The sequence below is a fragment of the Polypterus senegalus genome, chromosome 14 (assembly GCF_016835505.1).
Source record: "Polypterus senegalus isolate Bchr_013 chromosome 14, ASM1683550v1, whole genome shotgun sequence".
NCBI classification, from domain to species: Eukaryota; Metazoa; Chordata; class Cladistia; order Polypteriformes; family Polypteridae; genus Polypterus; species Polypterus senegalus.
The window spans coordinates 32,561,686-32,582,665 of record NC_053167.1 but is presented as its reverse complement, the minus strand read 5'-3'; the positions used below and the strand labels follow the sequence as shown (position 1 = coordinate 32,582,665).

The 20,980-nt window shown below is 39.9% G+C and overlaps 1 protein-coding gene across 1 annotated transcript; it reads right to left on the bottom strand.

The window, feature by feature from the left end:
* Positions 1 to 3,435: 3,435 nt before the first annotated feature.
* fam83d (family with sequence similarity 83 member D) lies at positions 3,436 to 20,393 on the bottom strand. The gene is made up of 4 exons (XM_039735519.1): positions 19,829 to 20,393; positions 13,898 to 14,065; positions 8,965 to 9,089; positions 3,436 to 5,938 (listed from the first exon to the last, which is right to left on the bottom strand). The coding sequence occupies exons 1-4, from the start codon at positions 20,297 to 20,299 to the stop codon at positions 4,963 to 4,965; spliced, it is 1,740 nt and encodes a 579-aa protein (XP_039591453.1). The 5' UTR covers positions 20,300 to 20,393; the 3' UTR covers positions 3,436 to 4,962.
* Between the last annotated feature and the right edge of the window lie 587 nt (positions 20,394 to 20,980).

The following is a 20,980-nucleotide window of genomic DNA, read 5'->3' as shown; positions in this document are numbered from 1 at the left end:
CAATATATACTGCATATATATATTGTGACGAATGGCTGAGGCCTTTGCCCGATTGGGACACCTTTATAGAAGGACCGGGAGAGAGACGATACCTCCCCCGGGACACGAGAGGACAGCCCCCCTGGTTTGTATCGTGGCCACAGGATTGGGAGCTTAGAAGCTCAACCCTGCTGGGGCACCTGGACAGTGGCAGAGCCCTGGACTGCAGCACTTACACCACACCAGGAAGTGCTGCCAGATGATCTTCAGAAGGCACCTGGACCGCTTTTGGGAGGTGGAGCACAGAACTTGTGTGAAGGAGTAAAGTCGGTAATAGTAGAAGAAGGAAGAAACTGAGTCATAATTGAGGACAGTGTGTACAAAAGGAAAATAAAAGAACATATTTTGGCACCTGTGTCTCTGTGCGTGTGCCTGGGGCTGGTTTTCCACAATATGTATATATAGAAGCAAAGGTCTGTGATATGATCTGTGATTCAAACTGATAGCAAGAAATCCACAAAGAGGAAAAATGAATCATGTATCTGAAAATTTTATTGTATTTTATTCCTACCAGGTATTGTCAGAGAAAAATGATTAGATGTATGGGAATCAAAGACAATATATAGAAAATGAGGAAGGGGAGGTGGATTAGTAAGGTGGCTTTAGTGGGTGTCTTAAAGTCTTTTTTGTTATTTGGATATTTTTCTTTTTAAGCCTGCATATGCAGAGTTCATGTCCAAATGTCTGTTAATGGCATTTTCATTTGATAGCCATGATTCAGACAACAGAGTCTGTAGTTTGAGGAAAAAATGCCTTGCAGGTCCTCAGTTGACTTCTTTCTTAAATACATGCCAAATAACAGTGTCATCCGCAACAGTGAAAAGACAATTCTAGCATGCTGGCTTTAGAGGCAGGGGATAAAAGCTATATCTGAAATTAGAAAATGAAAAGAAGAGTTAAAAATTGGCAAATGGGAACATAGACATTGGATGGAAGATGACTAGAAAAGCAACCTATACTTGTTGTCTTTTGCAGTTGTATATATGGACCTTCCTTTTTCTGTCCTGGTTAGGTAAATTTTGCCCTCATCACTCAAGACAGTAATAGGCACTTTTGTGTGACCCATTTCTCTCAAAGGCTGTTTAATTTTGAACCCAGTTGGGTCAGAAATATGCACAACAGTAGCCAGCTGGTGGTCATTTTGTAGGGGTCTGGCTGTGCTCCTCCTGTTCCTCCACACACAAAGGAGCAGATACCAGCTCCACTCATGTAATAACCCATCTCCTAGTATCCATTCCATGCTGTCAAGGCTGTACTGGGAAACAGGGCAAACCTTCTTGCAACAGCACATATGGATGTGCCATCCTGGAGGAGCTGGACTACCTGTGCAACCTGAATCAGCTACAGGTACCACCTCATGCTACCAGTTGTGACAAGGACACTAGCAAAATGAAAAACTAGAGGAGAATCGGTCAGAAAGGATAAGGAGAGAGCAGTTGTCTGTGGCCCCTACCTGCAAAACCATTCCCTTTTTGGGGTTGCCTTGCTTTTACCTCCCCAGTGCACCTGCTGTCACTTTCATTTGCACCAAAAGAGGTGAAGTTCATTCACAAATGCTTATGCTTGCTAACTGGACAGATTGATATACCTAAAGCTTAACTGACTTGGTGTTAGATGATTAAGTGTTCCCTTCATTTTTTAAGCAGTGTACATTGATAATTTACACAAATTTAGTTAATAACGTAATTGGCTGATGATACAAATTAGCTGGATTTGCAGAGACCTTACTGGGCTTATTTATTGTCTAGCTCTATAGTGGAATTGTAGCTTTCTATAATGCCTTAACATTCCATAAATGGGGGAAAAAAATATATATAGCAAGACACGCAGTTAGATTGGGGCAATTTAAATTCACCCATCAATCTAACTGGCCCGTCATTGGAATATGGGAGAAAGCCAGAGCACCTGGGAAAACCCCACATTGACACACAGAGCACATGCAAACTCCACACTGGCATTTAAAGACCTAGAAGAAAACCCAGGGCCTTGGAGTAGGAAATCAGCAGTGCTAACCACTGCGTGACCTTCTTCACAATGGGGTCATTGTCTACTGGACCTTTTAAGAAATAGGTATAAAATCATATATTATTATTACACAAAGCTGCTAGCTATTTTCTCATTTTTGTGTTCCTTTACAATATTTGTAAAAATTGTACGCATTCCAAAGATGCCCCATGAATTCCTTTAAGTAGTAGCAGTATACTGTTGTTTTCAGAAGCATTCTGTAAAATTATTCACAACGAAAAAGGCCTACCTGATTCATTTATACAGAGAAATCCTTTATTATGTATTTGTAGTGAAACACAATTCAATGCTCATCCCATTTATTAATGTCATTTTCTATGTGTAGTATATTGTTTTCTGAGACACTCTGTAAAATGTTCACAATGAAAACAGCTTACCTGATTCATTTATAAAAAGAAATACTTTATTTTGTAATTGTAATGAAATACAATTCTCTCACTTGTTTGAGCATATTATTAAATAGTGTGTTCTATGTGATCAAAGTATTAACGCATAAATCCCTCTATTACAGTTACGATTTTCTTTCAAGCAATCATGTAATGCACCATTATGGTGCAATGTTACCTTGACAAGAGCGTTTAGATCGTATACTGACACGAGAACAATGGCCAAGTCTCTTAGTTTGTTTTCGGGTTATCCTCCTGATTAGATAGATAGACAAGGGTGGCCCATATCTAATTATGCAGATCCAGATTGTCTGGATAACTTTGATTTATGCGGGGACGATTCCAGTTCGGTGCAAAGATGATTCTTCATGTCGTCAGTTCGCACACTTCTTGATGGTCCGGGATTTTCTGTGTAATAAACTTAATAAGTTATAGCGTAATGAAAATTACATCATTAGATCTAGACCACCCTATAGATGGATAGATGTTAAATGTGTACTTCTCATTAGGCAGGTTGCCTCTATGAATATAAACTGTGGCAAGATGAAGCATGGGGTTTACTAATTAGACACGTCAATAATGCAAGAATTTTGTTTTAGATTTTAAATGGTTAGGCTGATGTTGGAGCAAATTCAATGCCCATTGACAAATATCAGTCACTATGAAAAGCAAAAATAAGAGTTTCCATTTTTGAATGCACTTAAACCATTATTGATAGGTGCTGGGAGCTAGAGTTATTCCAGCAATATCAGCTGGCGTCTCTAAATTCAACAATAGGCCATGACAAGACAAACCCTGAAAAGCCAGAGCACCTGAAAGAATAAACTCCAAAGAGAGAAGGTTTACATGTACTGTAAGCTTGTGCCTCCCCAAGAAGAGAAACCGAAACCTTTGTCATTTGTGCAAAACTACACAAAAATGATATTCCTTCATGACGGCCTGGCACATTTTTCACTTAGAAGTTACAAAAATAAACACCCATCCATTTGAAAATATTTGTACACTGAAGTACTCATTTTAATTTTTTTTATTTAAATTACAATACATACCCAGATGAACACCATTAATCAGATTGCCCAGTGATAGAAAAACCAAGCACAAAAAAAGGCACATACAGAAAATGAAATAGAAAGTAAAATTTTCCTGAACCAGTAATTCTAAATACTTAAAGCATATTTAAAAAAAAAAAAAAAACCGTGTGTGCTAATTTTATATTTACACATTTAAAAAGGCATTTGCAGCACTACTCTGTAGGTACATATGGTTACACAAATATCTACTGTGTTTTATTAAAAAAACAAAAAAAGAGAAAAAGATATTCAACGCTAAATAAATTTTAAGGCAACACGTGTAATTTATAAATATATATCCCAAAATAAAAGACACTAATTGCAGCCCATGCTGCATGTGACAGTAATAAGATGAGTGCTTTTACAGTGATACAGCACATTTTTGACAGCAAAAAGATGTAATATTCATTAAATATATAGACTTTCTCAAAAATAGCTTGATACATTGAGAAGTTCAGAAACACCTCTAAAATTTGTATTTATCAAGGCACAAGCTGGGAAGAAATCAAGTATTAAAAGTAAATATCATCTCTTTTATTAAATTAGGTTTGGTATGGTGGGATTGTAGTATAAAAAGAAGGGAAACCCAGACATCTGAAAGAAAAAAAAATGGCAAAATAGTAAAATTGTATTAGATTTTAAAAAATAGGAGAAAAAGTCATGATACAAAAAAAAAAAAAAAATCAAAGCCAACCAGGTCAGGTTTGTGTTGGCAAGACACCAACTCCGCATATGGCACCAGAATTAAACAAGGTTCGCTTTTCACAAACAAGGCACATCACTTAAGAACATGTAGGCTACCTTCCCATTCTCAGAATCTGCACTGAATGCATTCTCGCTTCCTGTGGAGTTGCAGGATTCAGTTTTGAACGCGAGAATAAACTCTGGAGGGATGACAGTTAAAATATTTAAAAACAGCTAATGGACAACTCGTACTTGTACTGGGACAAGCTTCAAAGATAAGTGATGTCTTAAAACAAAAGTGCACTAAAAAGGGTTTATAGTTTCGATTGTGAAATCCACGAGCTGTAAACTCAAAAAACCCAACCATGATAAGAATAGCTTTGTTCAACCCCATCCTAGCTGAATGCAGCACGTTAAATTTCCTTTCATAATTGTTATTATTTAGTGTTCTGACATACACACACAGCTCTGGATTGTGTATCCTCCTAAACAAAGAAGGCCACGTAAGAATGTAAAACATCTTGTGTGTCCCATTTTACAAAATATCATTGTCCCCAAATTTGAGAACATTACTCTTCCATTACAAATCTGGCTAATCAGAAAGCTCAGAATTTATTTAAAGAAAAAAAAAAAAAAGTCAGGTATTTTTAAACAAGCAAATTCTAACCTCTTTTCAGCTCACAGCTTGCACTAAAATCTCAAATGACAGTGCGTTATTGATTCAGTGTTTAGAAAGTTACATTTAAAATGTATCCATTTTACTTTAAACAAGTCTGCACAAGAAGCCCCTGCCTCAGTGACGCATCTCTTAACCATGATGGCTGTGCATTTTGGTCTTGCATCTTCTTAAGCTTGTAGGGTCCATGATTAAATGCCAGATAGGTGAGGTTCACCAGCTCTCTGCGATGAGACAAAAGAGAAACCATGTGGTCCAGCTTAGACCGGATGCTCGAGTAGTGGTACTGGCGCTCCTTGGTTAACTTTCTGAAACAGACTCTCAGGGAGGAATCCGGTCCCAGAGAAGTTTCAGATATCCTGGTGATGGCATGGCTGTAGCCCCCAGCTCTGTAAGGTTGGGAAGAACAGGATGATGGATTGGAGCCCTCTGAGCTTCCCTGGCTCTTTTGTGTGGCAGTGGACTCACAAATATTTTCTTTAATGTTCACATCAGTCTGGCAACCTATTTCTACCATCAGTGTATTGGTTTGAGTGAAAGCATGGCAAGTGTTTTCCAATTTACTTGCAACTGTCGCTACATTACTGCAGCAAGGAGTGCTGGAACCATTAACTTCAGCATTGGTGGTCACCTCAGTAGACTGTCGATTTTCTCCTAAATGAACCTCATCTAATCCATCCTGTTCCTGAAGCAGGTCATCGATTTTAGGGGATTCTTCTCCTATTGTGGAAGCTTCTGATACTCTACTGCATGCTGGGTGCAGTTCCTCAGCTTCTTTACCAGGTGTTGTTGCCTTTATTGGGACCCTGTTGGGTGTACTGCACAGTCTGTTTACTTCTACTGAAAGAAGGTTGCCTTTTAATTTATCTTGCAATGGCAGGGTATTGTTGACAAGATGCTCGTAAATACCACTGTTGCGAAAGCTGGAATTAGACTTGGGGCTGAGAGGTTTGGACTGGGCATATAAAATACGAAACTGTTCATCAAAGTGCTCCGAGACTTGCCCAGATAGCTCAAGTAAGTTGCTGCTGTTCAGCCGCCCATCACTCCATGTAAATCTGATAGAAAGACAAAGGAGGAAAATCAAATTAGATGACACACATGAAGTCCGTTAGTGGCCTGGCTGTCTTCTCACTCAAATTTAACGCAAAAATCAGTGTTACAAGGCAATATGACCTTCTCATTGTTTACTCATTTACACATATATGGGGTCACTATAGATTCAGCAATTAACTTAACTTGTTTTCTGGATAAGGGGAGAATGAGCAGAGTACCAGAATAATTGCCAGCTATAAAACGCACAGAGGTACAATGTATAGTGCAGTCTAGTTTTGTAATAGGTATATCTTTTGCCATAAAATGTAAACAGTCATTTTTTTCTTCTTATATGTTCTTTTCTGTAGTGTTAGATAACTAATAATTCATCAGACAAAAGGTACAAATAACCAGGAGTGCTAAATAGAAGCAACTACATTTGATCGGACAAAAATCAAGGTGTCATTAGTAAGCAACATTTTAAACCAAGAAAACGTTTCAAAACACACACCGAGGGACAGAAAAATGAACGATTTAGAATACATCTGTGGAGGGCCAATGAGGGAAGTACAGGGATCCATGGACCCCCAAATTATTCTTTCAGCCCAGAAAGCCTCCAATTCAAAACTGTGGAGGTCTCTGAAGATACATTTTAAAAACATGTTATGCAGTAATAAAAGTCACTCATTACTGGTTTTGTGAGAAAATGTGTCCATATGTCAATTCAGAAAAGGTTTCATTTTATTTTGGCCGGATTCATTTTTTTAATGTTGTGCTTTTAACTATCTAGACCTGAAATGCTGATCTACGACTGGGTGGCCAATTGGCTCACATGTAGTCACCACAATCCGCATGATAAAATAGCCATTTTAGGTAATGACATTTCATTTAGCTGAACTTCACACCAAGACAAAGAAATAAAAGTTCTCCCATCATAAATGTTACTCAATTAAATAAAAAATAGAACAATTAAAACATCCAAAATGAAATTTCTACAGTAAGCTTTTCTACTTTTACCCATCAGTACTGTTACAGCAAGCAAGATGTCCGTTTCTGCTTTTTCACACAGAGCTGGGCTTGTGTCATGAAATTGGCTGTTCTGTGTGATGCTGGTCAGAAGTACAAGGTGGTGTGGATCTTATTTGTAGACTGTACACTGGTGCATGATGGATTTTGTCTATTGAAAATACTTGTATGCTCTCCGATAGCATTTATTAAACCAGTGAAAGAGAATTGAAATTGTACATTACCAGATTCAGATTTTAGTGTTTAACCAGCACTGGAGCACTAATGGGACCTTCCTAATTACCACAGAATATTTTATGCACTAGGGGGAAGGCACCAAAAGCCCTTCTTCAAGAGAACACTAGCACACTCATTCAACGCCGCACAAGGTCATCCCAGGAGCCTGATGTACTTTGGAAAATAAGTAAACCCAAGCAACGACTGAGAAACCACAAAACTTCCACAGCTGTGGCAACCCAATAGGGATACACGCCCAGTTCTCTGGAGGACTGTGCCACCATTTTAATATGGGAGGAAATCAGAGCAATGAATTTATCCCCATGACTAACTTTTGTTGCATCCTTGTAAATATAAATGCAATTTCTGGACACACACAAAGGCAAAACCTGTTGCCGTTAATGCGTTATTTGACAAAGGACTCCATTTAACAGCTGGCTTAGTTTATAGAGAACGCCTACGGCTAAAGTGATCTTCCAAGACCAAATCTAAGACGGGGGTTATACTTAACACTATGCGACATGTGTACTTGAGGACACTGCTGCTACGCAAGCAGTGCACACACTATAATGGGGTGCATACTTTAAGTAAATCTAGAGAATTCCACCAGGTGGCAAAGCAAAAAATCATCACGGTGAGAAAATTTCCAGTTTTGCCGTGTTGCGAGTTGAGGTAAGAAAAAGGCTAAAGATACAAATTCTTTGCATTCTGATGCTGTTACAAGAAAGAAAAAAAAAAAAAATGATGACCACAGCGACACAGAAGATGGTACGCGAAACCTTAAAATGTATTGCGTCACTGCGATGGGGAATATGCAATGCTTGTATTGCTTATGTGAGAAATGGATGGAGAAAAGCACCATAAATACATTCACATGTCAGCATTTAAGTTTGATGATTTGTTTCATTGCACTGAACCGAGAGCAGATTTATCCTGTTGGAGCTGCAATGCAGCTTGCCTTCTCATTTTGATAGTAAACAATGATGCGGACGTCACGTGCCAAAACTTTGAACACACAGGCCACTCATACTTTTGCTGGTACTGAAACTCGTGCATGTGTCGCATTAATTCCTGGCGACATACTCGGAAGACGCGTCAAAAGAAAGCTGGGAACACGTGGCAGCCATTATGCGTGCACATAAGCACAGTGAGCGTCAAGTGTAAAACACCCCTAAGAACATCTGCACTAAATGATATGTAATTAACAACCTTCCTGATAAGGCAGCGTATTAGCAGCTGCAGGCATTTTTTAAATGCTTACAAAATGTTTGTGGACCAAATTTCAGAACATTACTACGCAGATGTTTTATTTATATATTTGTTGAATGAATGTGTAATGAGGGAACAAGTTCATCTTAAAATAGAATACGAGTTAGCTGAAACACTCATGCCATGGCAGCCAACAGTTAGTATTCCTGCCTTACAGATCCAGCATCCAGGTTTTGAGTTGCTATACTTTGTTCTTGTCCATGCAGAGTTTGTATGATCTCCCTGTGTCAGCTGGATTTTTCTCCTAGTACTGGCACCCTTTTTGGGGCTGTTTTCTGCCATGTGCCAAGTACTACTGGGATAGAATCCGGTGCCCCATGACCCCGAATTGGATTAGGCAGATTTGAGAATGCATATATGAATAGATTACCACAGTGGCAAGCCTCCGATGAACTAAACTAGTTGAAAACTTGTAGGCAGTACTTAGTTTTGTTTTTAATAAAACACACCATCTTGCAAAGGAATGAATCCCTCCAATCTAGCCACCTTGCTTATCCAATATGAAGTACCATCAGAAGACATTTTTCCTCAACATTACCTGTAAGATCCAGTAGCCACCCTGTTGCCATCAATCAGCATGAATCTTTCGTGAACTTTCCCAACAATCTTTGCTCCAGATCGAGTGTAGTAAATACCTCCGGTTATGGTCCGCACTCTCATTTGCTTTTAAAAGTAAAAGAAAAGTAACGGAGGAGATTACAAAACAAAATGGATTTGACAAGCATATTTGTAATTGTAGATCCAGTCAACATCTGTACACCAAACTTCTAAAGGTTCCATTTTACAGTTTACTAAGGAAACAAGTTCTAGGTTAAGAGAATGCCAATTTCTCGTTGAATTGGCAGCATATGTCCATTACAATACATCATGTGTTTTAGTCCGGTCTCCTTGTTACCCGATTCAATCTGCAAAGAAGCTCTAAGCACCACCACCACCACCACCCCAGGGGCATACTTACGATATGTGCCAACACTGTAGCACAGTGACCAGTACTTCTGCCTTACACCTCCAGAGTCCTGGGCTCATATCTCAGTCAGGGGGTCACATGAGAATGTTCCCTAGCTACCCTTTTTTTCTTCCCAAAGTGTAGTTGTGTGAGTGGGTGTGGGGGGTTTGCGCACTTGTGCCCCTTGTGAGACTCTTTGTCCTGTCCAGTGATCATTCTAGCCTTGCTCATCACACAGCAGGAGCCGACTGTAATCCTTTTTGACTGTGAACTGGATTAAGCAGATTCAAAATGTAAATAGTTGTAACACAGTATATAGTACCTCTATCTGGTGTACTGGAAAAAATTCATTTTCCATTTACAAAATAAGTTTTTTAAATTATAAAACTTGCGACTAAACTGTGAACATGCTCCATTGGATTTCTCCACCCCCAGTTTCCTGCCCAAACTATTCCATATAAAACAAAGGAATGTATCCTCAAGCAGATGAATCTTCTAGTTGTTGACTAATGATTAGGCGCCCCCAATCCTAGAAGTGAAAAGCCCTGAATACACCTGAGCCTACATGCCAAAAAAGCCTTGAGCAAAATGACAGCTGTGGGGAATTTGATAGTCATTGCAGAGAACGTGCACACACACGAAGAGAGTAGCCTCAAATGAGGTTTTGTGCAGGTGCACGTGCAGCCACAGACCTAAACACCAACACTGGAAACTTCAGTCAATCAATTTAGTGCTTACTTTAGGGCAGGGGTGCCCAATGAGTCAATCGCGATCGACCGGTAGATCGCGTTGCATTCAAAAAAAAATATTTTTAAACGTTAGTCTGTCATATATCCTCCCTATGGCATTTGCCACTTGATTGACATACAGTGCGACCAGTCTGATCTCTTCTCTTCTAACACACTGGTCAAACGCGCGAGCTACTGCAAAACTCCGGCTGTGATCTCGTTAGCCTTCCAATTTATAATCGACTAAATAAGGGATTTAAAAAACAAATGTTTGGGGAGGGTATGGGCTTTATGTGGAATTAGAAGAGGATTTTTTTTCTGGCAATGTCACAGTCGAAGTGCGTTTGTCTGATCTGTCATTGCTATTCCAAAGAAGGAAAATGTGGAAAGGCACTTTCGAACTGTTCATAAAAACTACGAAACTGACTTCTTTCTGAAAAGCGATCTGAGAAAGACAAAGGAGAGGGAACTAAAATCGCAGTTAATCGGACAGCCGTCATTTTTCACTCGGCTGAATTCAAAAGCTCTTTGACTTCATTATTCGGCTCTACTTATTTATGAGAGTCAGCCTTTTCCCACAAGAAGATTATTAAATCCAAATACTGTACTGTAGTGACCGCAAATGTATTGAATTGTTATTGCGCTAGGTTATTCAGTTATGCAAAGTACGACAACATAGATTTTATGTCTAAAGTATACACAGTGTGTGTGTGTGTGTGTGTATTATATATAAATATCATTTTAAAAGTAGCTCGCAAGCCGAAAAAGTGTGGGCACCCCTGCTTTAGGGAGTCTGTGCCAATGTTGGTCTTTTTAGAAGTAGCTAAAACCATGGCTATTAAATGGATTTTCTTTCAGCTTCCTAAAGAATGACCTCAGTCTGTGTAATAGAAGTGAGCACACTCATTGTCCTCTAAAGATATGGACATTTGTAGTGGAGCATACTATTATTAATAAAGAGCGGCTTTAAGATCTGCTCAATTCCCTGACAAGACATTTAAAATCTGCTCAACTCCTTTATGCATCATAATAAAATTCTAAATGCCATATTTCATGGTTATTAAAAAAAAAAAAAAATACAAGCTTGTGTTAAAAAATATAATTTTTGGGTGGAATATTCCCTTATATGTTACTTACTCCATATAGTTTGTAGTGAAGGCTGAGAAAAATTTTTGATCTTGTGTTTTCATGCAAAATGAGAGAAAAAAAAAGTCTGATGTAATACAAGACTCGGGTAACTAATGGATTATGCAATACAAGTAACACAAGGGGTGCCCAAAGGAAGGCTGTATAACAATTCACCAATTTAAGTGACGTGCGTTTTTTGACTTTATCACGGTGCAATCAGTGTCTTGCAGGGTGCCATCTTAGGTCATTTATTAGTTAGTGTACCAGATATAAAAAGTTTTACATATTGCACATGCAACTGTCACACGTGAATGAGCCGCAGAAGATGTGTATTCTGGGTTCCTTGCTATGGTTCATAAAGGCAAATAACTTTGAGAACACAGAATTTGGACCTTGCAATGATCTGTACAGAAGGGTGAGGTCTAGTAATGATTTCTGAGCAAGGCTTGACCAAGAAAGTTACCAATTTCGAGGTTTAATTGACATTTTTGCCCGTGATGGATAAGGGGGACTGACTTGGATGCGAAACCTGCTGCCCACACTCAGCCCCATTCTCTCCTGCTGGTGGTCCTGACAGTAGCATTGCAGTTTTTACTGTGTGGCACATCTGTTTTTGAATTGCAGTGCAGGTGTTATTAGGGGGTTTCCAATCCCCCAAACCCATCAATCGTTGATCGTGTGTCATTTTCTCACGGTGCTTGATGTTTTGCAGGTTACCCCAACCTCTAGATCGTCAATCAAGTGTCTGTGCTTCATGGCGGGCACATTTACAACACTGAGATTTATAAAGGTAAATTGCTTAATTTAGATTTTACATTTTTCACACCATATTAAAAGCTTATTTCATGAGCTAACTTTGTTCACCCAAAGTACTGTATGCGGTTCAAAAATTAGAAACAGGACTTAATGTGGGATATTACTTTTGCAAGGGGTGTGAACAGAAATCAAAAATTTTCTAGGATTGCGGGTCATAGAAAAGTTTAGGAACCACTGCATTACATCATTAACTTGTTTATTTCCATTCTTCATGAAAACAGGAGATTAAAATGTATCCTCAGCTGTCACTACAAAGTACTGTACATGAAATAAGCAACAAATAAAAAAATAATATTTGTTGGGAGAGTTTTTTAAATGTATTTAGCATAGGTAAAGTTTAAAACATTAAACTGTGCATAAATAAGAAGCAGTATCACAATGTAGATTGTTGGATGTGTGTATGTATGAATATGATTGTGAATAAAATATTCTCAGCTTTTGTACACATTTCTGCAATGAACAGGGACTTGTAAAATAGAAAGCAGTTTTCTTTGATTAAATGGATGGATTTGTCAATGCAGAATAACTTAGTCATGATCTTAATCTGCTTATCCCAGTACTCAGACATGGAGAGCCAGTTTATAATCACAAATCAGCAAAAAAGGCAGGAAATTGGAGTTCTAGGCAGAAAACACTGCATGCAAGCATGGCACAAGAAGAAACCACACCAGGATTCCAACCCAGGTGGTTGTGCAACTGTGCCACCATACATTCACTAGCTCTGAAAAATGAGCGGTGATTCACCTGCCGCAACTGAGTCATATCCGCACTGCACGGAGGTGAAATTGAAATATTGAAAGGGAGTGCTTTGCCCTCTGAAACCAATGTGAGGTAGTAACAGAAGAGCAACAGAAATTCAAAAATTCTACTGCACTTTGTGAGTAAATCTGAATGGAACAAGTTAAACATGTATAGCTCAGAAACTGTTCAAAGTAATCTTATCATCAAGGATGGTGGTTTATTTATAAAAGGAGTGTCTTTAAGCCTACAAGTTCAAACATGGCTGCTTGACAAAGAAATGCTGTCTGCACTGGACTCAAGTTACCTACCACCATTACTGACAATCTGTTTTAATGCATGAAAGGGAAATAAATAACTCTAGCAGTATGGACCTTTAGATGTTACTATTTAAATATACCCCTGAACTCCACCATTTTTTATTTAAGTGGTACAGAGTTACACAGTGATAGAATGAGGTGTCCATTTTATAGGAGCATGGTGGGCAGCAAGAAGAAAATTGCCATCCAAAATAAATTATATATATATATATATATATATATATATATATATATATATATATATATATATATATATATATATATATATATATAGAGAGAGAGAGAGAGAGAGAGAGAGAGAGAGAGAGAGAGAGAGAGAGAGAGAGAGAGAGATAGATAGATAGATAGATAGATAGATACACACACACACACAGAGAAACAAAACTTGGATTTCATTTTTGGGAATTGAGGAAAAGTTATCCCTATGGCTGGAACTGACCTCTGAACTTAAAAGTGAATGGAAAAGAAGAAGAAGAAGAAGAAATAAAGAAGGAATTGGTATCTAAATGTGGAAGACGTATGAGAGGTAGAATATCATATAGTGCCTCTCTAATCAGAAACCCAGACACAAAAACAGTTTTTCCATTCAGGTTCATGTTGCTGAATGCAAGTTGCCTCAATCTGCCAAAGCCAATGTGATTTCATTGTACACTCCATCTCAAAATGTTTCCTAAACCCACAAGAACATAATTCTAAGCATCATACGAATGACAAATTATAGCAGCAATATAAAAATGCTAAATATGAACACATATTGTCTTTTTCTCCAGCTTTCTCCAAGACGAGTGGCCATACCTGTAGTTCATCCAGTTGCACCCCAAGGTTCTTGCACATCTGCAGGAAGGAGCGGGTGCAGGATTGGTCCAAGAGAATGTAAACAGGAACTCGGCGCTTAATACAGGCTTCCTGAAGATCCCTGAAGACGTCCAGGTCAGTAAAGGAGTCTGTAACCAGCGCAATAACCTACAATAGCCAGTAAAATGTGGTTAGTTTTAACAAGTGGAATAGCCCTCACCTTTCTCGTACTTTTTTTCACAATCAATTTACAGTAGAAGGTAGGAAACATTCTCAATGTTAAGCCTTAACCAGAGGAAGCATATTGTAAACCACACTTCTTCAGCATAGCGTTGTTAACTCCAGTATTAAAAGGGAGAAGGGGGGGTGTAAAGACAACAGGACACCTTCAAAGCAGCAATTCAGACATCAAATGAACACCTTACACAAGTTGTACCTGGGGATCAGTGAAAGCTCTTCACTCTTTTTCACAATGTTATAAACCAGATCAAATGGACTTGGGTTAGATCAGTGGTTCCCAAACTGTGGTACGCAACGCGGTCCCTGAAATTTAATTTATCTGTGCAAAACCCTTTATGACAAGCCTGTTGTGAGCAAAAACCAATGAAACGGTTTAAATACAATAATACGTGGATTCCCAAATTTCGTGCGGTGTGAAATTTTGTCATCTGAATAAATAAAACCTATTATTCGAATCAGTATTTAGTTCATTTAACGCTACCATAATTCCGTTTCGCGGAAGTCAACTTCTACTTCTTCACTGTTTGAGCTTTTGGTCACTAGATGAAAGCACAACGCCGACACCATTTAGTCTTCAGTAACTCTGCCTCACAGAAACCGCTTGCGTTTACTGTTATACGTGCATTGCCGTGGAATCGCATCGTAGTCACTAGATCTAAAAACAAAGCCGATACCATGTCATCTTGAGTAACTGCGTCTCATACAGGCCGAAGGCAGGATTTAGTTTCGGGGTGGAATTTATCAATTTACTGTATGTACATGCACAATACTTTCCATTAATTTTATGCATAATTTCTTCCAATTCTTTAACTTTTATTCCGATTTCGGTGCGGTTTAGACCAGAACCAGGTCTCCTTGCTGCGAGGCAGCAGCGCTACCAAAATTAAATTGCCTTTTTTTAATGTATTTTTTTTCTTTACACAGATATTGGGTCAATCAAGTCCAAAGCTCTGATAATGAGAGGAAGCCACACACTAAAAAGCAGGAGAGTGTTATTTTGTATGTGCTTCAAGAATGAGGGAGCCATGCCATTCACAGAAGAAGGTCAGTGAGACACTCAGAGAAGTTACTTCCATACAGGCACAAGAAGCAGATCACCAAAGTCTGCCAGGCAAACAGACGCAGAGGTTGCTGCAAGACACACACACACACACACACACACAACTAGCTGCTCACCACAGGATGGTTCCTCAGGTAAAAACCTATTAATTTAATTAATAAATTTTAACTAAATTTACTCCCTCAAACCCCCCCAATTTTGGACAAATGTTTTTCTAGTCGAAAATGAAAATGATCAGAAAGCAAGCTTTCAACCCAGTGTAGTGCCAAGGGGGTAGCATCAAGAACACAATTGATTTCCCAGCCAGAGTGCCTACAGCTTCAAAAGTATAACCTCTCCTGATGTTCTTAAGTGTAAGACCTTCAAATTTCTCTCACAGTTGAAAGACATGACTTTAGCTAAACTGACACGCTGTCAGCAAATCCATGCAGGCTGGCACAGAGGGGTGAACAGATACTCTGCCTAGCTATGGCCCCTAACCTGCTGTCAGTGTGGCCAGAGTTGACTCTGGCATCCTGAAGACCATACACTGGAAATCAAAATGCTGCAGAGAAGTTCATTTGTAACTGGTGGCTCATCAACTGGTTCACTTTTACATACAAAGCAAAACGATTGATTCATACACACTCTACTTTTTTCTGTTCATTTACTCCTTTTTTGCAACTACTTAAAAACCTTTGGCAGAATTTGAGAAATCAGCTTTTATATTATCAGTTACCGTCATTATATTACAAGCATAGTTATATACACTAAACTAAAGGATTCGGTCTCCATACGACCCCAAATTGGATTATTCTTCTTCTCGTAATACTTTTGCTTGGCCAACACCTTTACCCAAGATGACTTACAACTTCAGTACACATTACAAATGTCCACGGATAGAAATTAAGAGGAAATGAAACCAAGATGCACTTCTTTATGCAAAGAGTTGTGGGAATCAAGAACAAACTCCCAAGCCACGTAGCTTCTGTCTGGAACCTTGACACCTTTAAGAAGTGTCTGAGACAGCTTGGCTATTAGCTGAACAAACACGCTTGATGAACTGAATGGTCTCCTCTCGCTTGTCAGATTTCTTATGTAGAGATTTGTTTACAATTGGCACACAGGAAAATGAAGTAACGTATAAAAGGTCACACAGTGACGCAGAGATGGGAACTGAACCAGCAGCCTTGGGGCGTTTAGTCCTTCGCCTTAGCTACTACATTAGTCTGTCTGCTTGAGCAGCTGGGGGGTTTTGGGGGTGGAGGGATTACAAAATGGATGGAAAAAGATGGATCATTTGTAACTTTCTTCTTCCTTATGATCTTCATTCTCAGCCAGCAGCATTGTGGTCTAAAATCCACAGTTGTCACATGCCTAAAAATGTAAAAGTTGAAAATTGAGGTTTAATGTTTGAAGGTTGGCATCCAACTCACTTTGTGATCATGTATCATATACTGTACAAACGGGTGAGGACCCCCAGATAGGAACAGTGAAAGATCCGAGATGATATGGCATGAAAGGCAAAGGCTGACTGGGTAAAAATGTGCACCAAGATGGAGGTGGAGGGAATGTGGTCAAGGAGGAGGTCGAGTTGGATGATAAGAATGGGTGGGTCTCCGTGAACACAACGAAAGTGGGAAGGTGAGACATCACAAGTGAAACTCCAAAAGCTCCCATAGTATATAAATGAAGCACTAGGTTTGTTTCAACTGATGGGGGCACACCTCACACCCGGGTTCAATTCATGACCTACACCCAGGCCTTTGCGGAGGCACATTGTTGGCACTCCAGGTTTCCTTTCAAAGACTTGAATACCGGGATAACTGGAGATTCTAAAATTGGCCACATGCCACGTTTGGTTGCTGTCTTGTGCCCAATGCTGCCAGGCTGCAGTTGTCAGGACCATAAACTTAATCAAGTGGGCTGAGAATGTTAGGTTAAAGCCAGGTTTATTCAGGACTTTTGTTCTGTTAATGAGTAACTAACTACTGTAGCTGTGGTTATTGACCCAGATCTCTTTTAAAAAAGATATTCCATCCAAATGGCACTTAAATAAGCTTCTACATGAACCTCACATCATCACACCTTCTTCTCTCCTAGCCACTTAAACTATGTGAATAAACACAGAGAGTGTACAGTATATGGGGTGCTCATATATGGGAGAAGATGGCAGAACAATAGCACACAAGAAAAGCCCAAAGAAAATCTCTCAGAAAATGTGTCTCTGCGTGTATGATATATGGAGAAGGAAGTCACCGAAGATCACAGACAGCGCATCTGAAGTGCTTGTGATTTTCAATCGGACATACTGTATGCCAAAGTACAAACTGTTAAGTAAGCCGCACTTCATCAATGATAAAAACAAAAAGTACGAAGCCGTCCTCCGAGAGGTCAATTCAGCAAACACTACTAGTAGTTGTGGTAGTATTAGTAGCAGTGGTGGAACAAAAGGTTCTCCCTCGCAAGTCCAGTAACCACTGTTTGGAGTCTGGACCTGCACAGATGGTGGGGAGGGGAGGTGACAAAGTAGCAATCTAAAGGTGGTCTCATTGGAGACCTGCAAAATTTCAAAACAATATAAGCTGCCAAATGAAATACAGGTTTAGACATTGTGTCCCACTAAAGCTGTAAGAAAGCATGCAGCCAGAAAATGAAATCTAAAAGGACACCCTTTATTCTGTGTTTGTTTGTCAGGTACCAAGGACACACAGTGAAGTGTAAATGAATGTAATAATAATTAGACGACGAAGACGACTGACTGCAGGGGTGAAACCTGACACGGCCACGGAAAAAGTGATTGCTGACCCAAACAAAATGTTATTTGAGGAGTTATAGGATATAAATACCACAGATGGTTTAAGGATTTAATTCCTCTGCACATATATGCCAACATTTCTATATCTGATTAGACAGGTAAAACAGTATTGAAAGAGAGGTAAACAAGCATAAATACATGTAATGACTGGTTAAGGACAAACAACAGGCAGTTACAACTAACAGAACACTGGTACAGTAATGGTGTTCAATCGGGGCCACAGGGGGCTGAAGCCTATCCAGTCCATTATAGGACTCCACTGACACACACACACATACACACACACACACACACACTCCAAAGTCACACAAAGTTCAGACTTGCTCTTTGGAGATGTGGGAACACAACCAAAATTACTCGAAGAAAACTGTACACGGGCATGGGGAGAACATGCAAATCTGCAGAGCCAGCACTCGGCACAGAACTCTAGCACAACATGCGGATCCCATAATGTAGCAGTGCTGACCACTGTGCCGCCCTCTTAGTCCATGATGAGATGAACAAAAATAAATACTGTTTCAAAAACTCAATTTCTATAGCAGCTTGCTGTTGTGTTGTGCTGTACTGTACATGTTCTGAGTCATAGCTCAATTGTTCACATGTATGCTTGCCCTGGAGGGTAGGCAGGTTAAGAGACGCTTGGAAAGAAAGTCATAGGGCCTGAAACAGTAAACTCATGCTTTAGTGTCCCACGCCACAACCACTCAGCCTCAAGACATATTCATTTGTTGCCACATTCGTCAAGGAGTAAACTGAAACATCAAAAAAGAAATTAATAAAATGAAAGATAAAATCCTGTAACTGCTAATAAGTGGGTTCTTCTTATATGGGAGGGCAGCAACCCCTCGGCTGTGCTTAAAACATATTCCTCATAGGATCTGGAGACCACCCTACATCAGACCACCTCTTAGTTGAAGTATTTGGCACACATCTTTTCCTGTCCTACTTCTCAGCAGACTCACCGCACATATTTGCACAACTCATCACACACCTGGTAGTTGTGTGGGGACACTGCACACTTGAAACTGGGGACAATCCCGTACAATATTTTTCTCATTATTGGACTTGTTCTCACATGATCTCTTTCCTGTTCCTTTTTGGCCTGCAGCCGAATATTTCAGTTTTGTAAAATATCAAAATGTGCAAGTCACATGCGAGTCATTGGGCAGGAGGTGGGAGGGCTGGGAAAGAAAATCTGGAAGTGTATTAGGAGTAGTAAAACCTGATGGGATAAAGGAATGAGCTACGAATTAAGCAGAACACAACTATTAATTGATAAATCGCCATCGTGCAATTAGTTCAGGGTCTAGTGACAAATAATGTATGAATTAACATACATTCTACACGTATGCCTACTGTACCACTCCAAAAAATAAATGGAAAATTGCTCAAAAGTCTAGGGAACATTGCATCATGTGCAAAGGAGGAGACGACCGTCGAGCTCGTTTTACCTGCGGTTTGTAATGCTATGGAGCACAGCCCCAAGAAAGCCCTGGTGAGCTTGTCATGAGAAACCGCCTGTAAAAAAATGACATTTTTTAAACGACACATAACCTACAGACGTGAAATGCCTTATTCTCGTGTTTGCAGCATCCAAACATGGCACTGTCATACCAGGCCACCATCAGTGCAAAGGGATCAGTAATGTCAAGTCTGTAAAATAGCACCGGTAATCTTTGATCGGGCAGGAAGCAGAGGTCCTCTAATGTAGGTATCTAGATTTGCTTTCCGTATTTTCATAAAACCCTGCAATGTGTCTCTACACCTCTGTTACTCTGCCTGTCTACACACGGACCCCCTAATCACGCGCAGTAAAACAAACCGTTTCGCTCACCTCCTTAGCGCTTCTGATCAGCCTCCTCACTGCTTCCTTACAGCTGTAGATGTGCTCCCCGTAACTCGGCTGAAAGTGAGTCACGGCTCGGGTCACCCCGCGGTACGAGCTGCTCGTGAACGCCGGCCAGCCGAGCTCCAGCAGCGGTGGTTCTACATCCGACTGATCGGGGAAGTAGGTGAGCGAAGAGCAATCCACAGAGCAGACACTGGAGCGTTCCGCTACGCCGTCCTCCCCGGGGAGCGTTTCCACCGAGCACTGGATCTCAGTGATCTCCTTTTCCGACAGGAAATTTGGGATGCGCTCTTTCTGCAAAAAATTCAAAAAGCTTTCTCTTCCCCCGAGGATCAACTCCTCCAGAGCTAGTCGCTGCGCTTCGCTGTAGAGCTCCAGCGGACCGGGGTCAGGCTGCGTCTGCACAAAACGACTGGAGGCGAAGGGGAGATCATCCAGACATTGTGACAAAGCCATGCTGCATAATCCACCTGGAGAACGATTGTTCTGAAAGATCAGGCGACAAGAAAAGAAGTTCAACCACGGGGAGTTTCAAACCCCCGCAGTGCTTCCCGATTGGCTGAGCCATAACAGGCGTGGCAGCATCACCATAGCGGATTGGTTCGGAGTTTGAATTTATACGCAAACAAGGTTTGCTCATTCTATTGGACGTCTCCTTTTCACCTGTAGATCGGTTTTTACCTGTAATGTTTTGTTCTTTCTGTGATGTAAGGGGTTTAGAGTTAGAGCATCAATTTGAAACTTACCCTGTTTAAGAAAATGGTTAAGTGTTTCCATTTTTCAAGGAAGAATTACATCATTTTGTTTGTTACAGTAGGCATGTTGGAGATCGCGGGCGATTTAATTATTGATTTATAATTAGAGTAAACAGCATACATTCTCTGACTCGCTAACACAATTATATACGGTCTTGGCTACAATGTAAAACTGAACGCCGAAGAAATGTCATCCATTTTGTGAATCCCAACTATATCATCTGTCTCGATCTTGTCTCTAGAAAAAGTTTAATTTCCATATTTGTTGTACAAAACACATTAGTTTTCAGAGTTCAAGATCAAATTAATTGCAGAAAACAAAAAAGTAATTGGGGCGATGGTTTTTTTTTTTTTTTTTTTTTGATGGCGCACGGCTTAAAAC

Excerpts from the sequence above, each read along its gene's own strand:
- fam83d (XM_039735519.1), bottom strand. The coding sequence starts at position 20,299 with ATGGCTTTGTCACAATGTCTGGATGATCTCCCCTTCGCCTCCAGTCGT. Across the intron at positions 14,066-19,828 it reads TGATCAGAAGCGCTAAGGAG|GTTATTGCGCTGGTTACAGA; the intron begins GTGAGCGAAACG and ends TGGCTATTGTAG. Across the intron at positions 9,090-13,897 it reads TGCAACTGGATGAACTACAG|CAAATGAGAGTGCGGACCAT; the intron begins GTATGGCCACTC and ends TACTTTTAAAAG.